Source organism: Penaeus vannamei, chromosome 12, assembly GCF_042767895.1.
Source record: "Penaeus vannamei isolate JL-2024 chromosome 12, ASM4276789v1, whole genome shotgun sequence".
Lineage (NCBI taxonomy): Eukaryota > Metazoa > Arthropoda > Malacostraca > Decapoda > Penaeidae > Penaeus > Penaeus vannamei.
The window spans coordinates 28,141,718-28,149,217 of NC_091560.1; the positions used below are offsets into that span (position 1 = coordinate 28,141,718).

The window sequence follows — 7,500 nt, forward strand, 5'->3', positions numbered from 1 at the left end:
TTTCAGCCATTGTTAGCTCGGTAAGTGGATGGATTAATATTAATCATAGCACAGCCTTGTTGTTTCGCCAAAAGAAAAATCAGTTCAAAAAGTTTAAGGCGCCTGTATGTCATGTTTCACATAACACAAGCTCAGAACTTTTTTTCCTTTCGCACTGCCAGTAAACTTTGAACTAATTTGGCACAGTATATAGAATATACATCGCCAATACCATATCAAAAACACCAAATTTCAGTCCATCAAGAATCCTTCTATGGCACGACCATCGTTTGGCTTTTGCGCACTGTACAGCTGGAGCAGATTATGCTTGCAAGACTAACACCGCAGCCACACCATTTCCATCATCGTCACGTCAACCGCAATCATCGGCTCCAATCCATGGCAACTCTTCCCTCCCTCGTTTCCAGGACTCCATCTCCGTATTTCCCAAATCAACCTCACTTTTCATCGCTCAACTTCCTTCACTATCCAGAGAAAGGGGAGCGAGACGCCATCTCCACCCACAGGGCAGGGGAGGTATATCATTACTGGACCCTTCGCTCACCTGCTGCCCTACCTGTCAGGCACGGAGGGGGGGGGGGGCGAGGGGGGATAGGGGCTACAGGATGGGGGTTTGGACCGCAGTGGACGCTGGCAAAAAGGGGGAAATTGCATCACTGTCATTCCTGTTATTTGTATCATGACTGTTGGGGGTGTTGCTCTTCTAGACTGTCATCCTCGTCTTCCACTGTCATATTCTCTTATAACTATTGTTTTTATTACCAATACCATGGAATTATATAATAAGGAAGGATCAAAAAGCCTGTTCTTATTGTGGTCAGCATCACTATCATCGTTATCATGTTCACTGTTTTTTATCATTTTCATGATCATCATTACGATCTTTACACATCATTTTCATTGCGATTAATACTGATTTATCTCAACTTCTAACGATATTACTGACATCATTATCAGTTATGATATAGTTACTATTCTCGATATTTCCACAATAAGAATTATTGTAACGAAAGTGATTAGACTTTATCATTGTCATTTACCACAATAACTATCCATATGACTATCATTGACAATAAAAACGGAACATACCATTTGCATTCTTCATAACGGATATTATATGTCTTGTATCTAATTGGTATTAGTTATTACTATCATCATCATTATTATTTTCATTACCATCATTATTACTATTGCTATTATCATTATTATTATAACAATAATAATGATAATACTACTACTAATAATAATGATAATAATAATAATAATAGTATTAGTAATACTACTACTAATAATAATAACAATCAATATTATTGTAATAATAATAGTAATAATAATAATAATAGTTATAACGAAAATAATGATGATGATGATGATAACAATATTAATATCTATAATTATAATGATACCAAGAAATTGATTATAATATTTACAAGGATAAGATGAAAAATAACAATAATAATAATAATAATTATCCCTATTATAACATTAATAATAATAATAATAATAATAATAACAATATAAAAAATAGCATCAACAACAACAATAATAATAATAATAATCAGTAAAACAATAATGATGATAATAATTTTTATCAATATTATCATCATCATCATTATTATCATTATAATTATTATCATCATTATCATCATCATTAGTATCATTATTATCACCATCATCATCAATGACATTGATATAATCACTAGTATCACTGGTAGCAACAACAGCAGTGGTAGTAGTAATAATAGTAATAATAATAGTAGTAGTAGTGGTAGTAGTGGTAGTAGTGGTAGTAGTGGTAGTAGTAGTAGTGGTAGTGGTAGTGGTAGTGGTAGTGGTAGTGGTAGTGGTGGTGGTGGTGGTGGTGGTGGTGGTGGTGATGGTGGTGATGGTGGTGGTGGTGGTGGTGGTGGTGGTGGTGGTGGTGGTGGTGGTGGTGGTGATGGTGGTGGTGGTGGTGATGGTGGTGGTGGTGGTGATGGTGGTGGTGGTGGTGGTGGTATGGGAGTAGTAATAGTAGTAGTAGTAGTATGGGAGTAATAATAGTAGTAGTAGTTGTAAGAGTAGTAGTAATAGCAGCAGCAGCAACATAAATAGTAGTAGAAGCATCATTACCATAACTATTATCATCATTATCATCAATTTTATCATTGATACTTATCAGAACACTGTATTTCTTTTATATCTTGGACATCTTAATAAAACCTTGATGAAAGCCTCAGGATACGAGGTGACTTACACGGCTCTCTACATTACATCACATATTTGGGTACCTTCCATACAACTACTACCACTAAAAACACACCTCAAAGTACGTGACATAATACCTGCGCCTATAAAAAAGTAATTTCAACCTGAGACGCAAAGAGTTCGAAAGAGTTAATGAGGAAGAAAAAGGTGTTAGCAAGTTGTCAAGCGAGAGAGGTGAGAGGGGAAGATTCGGGTGCGGATAGACAGGCCGTTATGGTATACCAGATGGCTGTCTGGAGGGCTAGGGCGCGCTCCTGAGAGAGTTCGGTAACGATATATCTGAGGGGAAATGTGTACGTTACGAGGGGAACAGCTCACCTGCGTAAATATGGGCCAGACGGTATGATCTGCCTAGGGGGAGGTGGCATGCGAAGGCGGCCTTAAAAGGTATTCGGGGCTTGTGTCTGACTGATGTCTGTTGCTTCGGGAAAAAATACCTCACAATCAGGAATATAATTATATTTATGTAATGAGAAATGTGCACCAAGATATCGGATCGAAACTAACCACGACATTGCACGTGTCTCTTCTCGTAATAACATCACGGATGCAACAATGAACAGGTTTCACTTGTTAATCATCTGAAAAGTGTGCCAATAACCATAAGAAATGATTAACGCTACACAATATAAGGTCAACATTAGAACATATATAAGCTCTGATAGTAAACCTTGTGAGGCGTGAAAACAGCAATTCAAACGAAAGGAACGACGGACCATAAAGGCGCTAAAAAGAAAAAGACCGAACAGCCAAGAGGAAACGAAGCCGGTGTTCTTGGAAGAGGAAGGCGTGGGGGGGGGGGAGGAAGGGCAGAAGAGGAATGTGGAACGGGAGAGGGAAGGTGAGGATTGCGGCGGGAATGAGAGGAAGGAAGATGGGGGGGAGGGGGGAGAGGAGGGAGAGAACGGGGAATAGGATAGAGGGAAGGGCAGGGGGAGAAGAGTGATGGAGAATGGAATGCGGGAAGAGAAGAATGATGGATATTACGGATGGGCAAAAGGAGAGAAATGGCGAGTGGTGTCGGAGAGGAAGAAGGGATAGCATAAGAACGAGTAAAATAAAGGAAAGAGTAATGGGGAAAAAAGGAAGGGGAGAAAATACGAATGACGACAGGAGGGAAGAATGATGGAGATCATAAAGGTAGAGAAAAATTAGGATAAACGAAAACAAAAAGAATGAAATAGGAAAAAGCCTCAGAACGGCAACGAAAGGAAGAAAAAACAAAAAAAGAGAGAAGAAAAGCGTGAAAACGACGGAAGAGGGGAGGAGAGAAGAGAAGAAACAGTGGCGGAGAACAAGGCAGTGAATGATGAACCCTTGCCAAGCGCCAGCCTTCCCCTGCGGCCAAATTCCTTCCGCGTCCCGCCAGCGACCGAGCGCCCGCTTGTCACGTCACATGACAGACCATAACACCAGGGCTCCCTCGCTGAGTCACGCGGGCCATTCATCCATTACGCTGTGACGTGGACGCGGAGACTCGGGGGATACAAAAAGACAAAAAGAAAAATAAATGAAAAAAGAAAAACATGTCCTTGGCCTTGAGACTAAATTCCCGCACGAAAAAGAAGGAGAAGGAAAGGTTGCTAGGCATCGATGCCGTTTTTGTTGTGGTTATTTCTGTTCGCTCGGATCTCTCATTTTCATTCCGTCTCGCATCGTATCATCCTCTAATTACCTTGAACTTATGGCAATTAGGGGGTAATGGAAATTAGTGAAGTAAAGTAAAATTAGAGTAAAGCGAAGTATGTGTTTACCGGTGACCAAGCGCGTAAGCAATGCTACTGCCTGCCATGCCTTGCGTTAATTTAGCTGGTTTTACATACTTCTATTATTGACGGTCTTGTCCCTCTCGTCAGCTCATTTCTACGGTTTTGTGTATCAAAGGACGTCGAAGAGCGCGTAGATTGCTTTTAATATGCTATCTGGCTACTAACAAATACTTGCAAAGAGCCAATATCAAAAACGTACAAATATGGATCTCCTTTTTAGCGCCGTTTCCTACAAGTCGAGAAGAAGAAGAAATCGAATCATAACCACATATGAGAAGGATAAAAGGTTTCTCCAGACACCTCTGATAGACTCTGGCAAGACCGAGACTCCGAATGCATGAAGCAGTGAGCATTATAATTTTAGAGAAGCAATATACACCGCGATCTTCCGTCAGATGGTATACAACTGAATTACTCACCCCTGAGACCCTTTTGGCGCGTGCCAAGTAGACCCTCCACCGCGAGACCCGCTTCCTCCCCCTCCGCCTCCTCCTCCATCATCATCCTCTTCTATTTCTTCGCTTTTTTCTCTCTTTTCCCTACTTTACCTCCATTTTTCTTCCTCCTTTCTTCCTACTCCTCTCTTTCTGTGCTCGTCCTTCGCCTTCATTCCCCCACCCTCCTTCTCCTCCTCCTCCTCCCTTCTACTTCTTTTTTCTTCTTCTTCTTCTTCTTTCTATCACTCATTCATTCTTTCTTTCTTTCTTCTTCTTCTTCTCCTCCTCCTCCTCCTCCTTCTTCTTTCTTTTTCTTTTTCTTCTTCATCTCCTCCTCCTCCGTTCCTCTTTTTCCTTCTCCTCCCTTCCTCTTCTTCCTCCTCCTCCTCTTCTTCTTCCTCCTCCTCCCTTTCTCTTCTTCCTTCTCCTCACTTCTTCTTGCTCCTCCTCACTTCCTCTTCTTCCTCCTCCTCACTTCCTCTTCTTGCTCCTCCTCCCTGCCTCTTCTTCCTTCTCCTTTCTCTTGTTCTGCTCCTCGTCCATCTCCATCCCCCACCCCACTTCATCCTCATCTGCTTTTCCTCCTCCTCCATCTCTTTCTCCCTCTTTTTACTTCTACTTCGTCTATTAATCCTCCAACTCCTACTCCTCTTCTTCTCCCTCTCTTCCTCTTCCTCCTCCTCTCTTTCTCTTTCTCGTCCTCCTCCCTTCCTCTTTCTCCTCCTCCTACTCCCTTCCTCTTCCTCCTTCTCCTCTCTTCCTCCTCATCCTTTTCTTCTCTTTCCTCCCTTCCTCCCCCATCCTCCTTCCGCACCCCCTCCCACCCTAACCCCCCCTCCCCCCCGCCCCCACCCCGCCCGGCGTTCCTCCAGCCACGCCGCACACAGTTTGTTCCTGTCTTTCCCTCGCCAACTCGGTCTCCAATTTCCTAATAATATCCGCTCTCTTCATTCTCTATCTCCTCTTTTTGCTGTTTTCGCTTACTTTCGATAAGGATGCACGTAACCCATTCAAGAAAATCACAAAATAAGCTCTGTTCCCTCGAAAAGGAACACAAAAGCATCTCCCCCAAGCAGACAAAAAATACAGAGAAAAGAACGCAACACAAAAAAGAGAGAAAAACAAAACAGCAGCAGCAACGCGACCGAGTGCTCCGCCGAGTGCACGTGCACCGAGTCCAAAGGCCCTTCGAGTGTGCAGGTACTTACCAGGAGATTTTGGCCGCTTGGATGTTCTCGAGGGAAACCACCAGGACGGCATCACCGCCCGCGGCGACCTTCACCGCCTCCATCCTCGCCGTTACGGAAGCTGCGGGAGAGAGGGAGAGGGAGGTCGTCAGCTGATAGGCCGGGTAGCTAAATATATATGCGTATCTGTATATCTAAAAATATCAGTACTCATCATCTATTATTATTACCCTTATCATTACTGTTATCGATGTTATTATAAATATGATAATAATAATATGACAATAACAACAACAACAATAATGATTATACTGCAGTTATATTGATTGTAATAATGATTTTCATGATGATGTTGATGAAAACAACAACAACAATAATAATGATAACAATGATGATGCATTATTATGGCATAGTATCATTATTTATTATAATAATTATTATTATTATCATTATTATTATCATTATTTTATATATTATTATAATTTTCATTATTATTGAATTTATTATTAAAGTCATTTTGGATATTGAAACCCATTTATCATTTTTCATTGTCATTGTTAACCATGATTTTGATGCACAATATTTTTACAAATAATCTAGTCAATCATACTTACTAATTTTACTGCCATTTTTGTAATTATGATAATTGTTATCTGTAGTATTACATTTACTGTTTTTACTGTTATCATCCGAGCGATAATAACAACAGCAACACAATAGATAATGATAATGATAATAATAATAATAATAATAATAATAATAATAATAATAATAATAACAATAACAACAATAGCAAAGATAATACTGATAGTAGTTAAAATAATAATGCTAATGATAAAAATATTAATAATGAGAATAATAAAGATGATGATGATGATAATGATGATGATAATAATTAGAACAATAACAAAATATGATAATAATCATAATAATGCTAATAATGAATAATAATAAAAATAAACAAATAACACAAAATGATAATAATAATAATTAATGATAATGATAATAATAATGATAATAATAATAATAATAATAATAATAATAATAATAATAATATTAATAATAATAATAATAATAATAATAATAATAATAATAAAATAATAATAATAATAATAATAATAATATAAATAATAGAAATGATAACAATAATAACAACATCAGCAATAATAATGGTCATAATAATAAATATAATAATAACACTGAAAATTAAAAATCATCAACATGATCATAACAATGCTGCTGCTGATGATGATGATGATGGCGATGATAATAAAAGTAATGATAAATAATCACGTAACAAATGACAAAAACAATAACAACTATAGCAAAGAAAAAATGGCAATAATGATGTTAGTGATAATTATAATGGTAATGGTAATAATTATGAAAATACTGTTACTACTGTTACTACTCCTATTACTACTAATAATAATAATCATGATAATAACAAATATAATAATGATAATAATAACAACAATAATAATAATGATGATGATAAAAATAATAAAAAATAAATATGTCATTATAACAAAAAAATAATAATTATAATGATAATAATAATAATAATAATGATAAGAATAAAATAATAATAATAGTAATAATAGTTATAATAATAATGATAATAATAACAATGATAACAATAATAATAATAATAATAATAATATCATAATGATGATGATGATAATAATAATAATAATAACAATAATAATAATAATAATAATAATATCATAATGATGATGATGATAATAATAATAATAATAATAATAATAATAATAATAATAATAATAATAATAATAATAATATCATAATGGTAATAATAGTAATAATAATAATAATAATAATAATAATAATAATAATAAT

At 36.7% G+C, this 7,500-nt stretch overlaps 1 protein-coding gene across 1 annotated transcript in view; it reads right to left on the bottom strand.

Moving 5' to 3' along the window:
• The window catches only part of LOC113807395 (titin homolog), a gene marked incomplete in the record, with an annotated part of 381,452 nt that overhangs the window by 315,382 nt on the left and 58,570 nt on the right, over positions 1 to 7,500 (bottom strand). Inside the window, 1 exon segment of the mRNA XM_070128145.1 lies at positions 5,662 to 5,761. Coding sequence (XP_069984246.1) covers positions 5,662 to 5,761 — 100 coding nt within the window.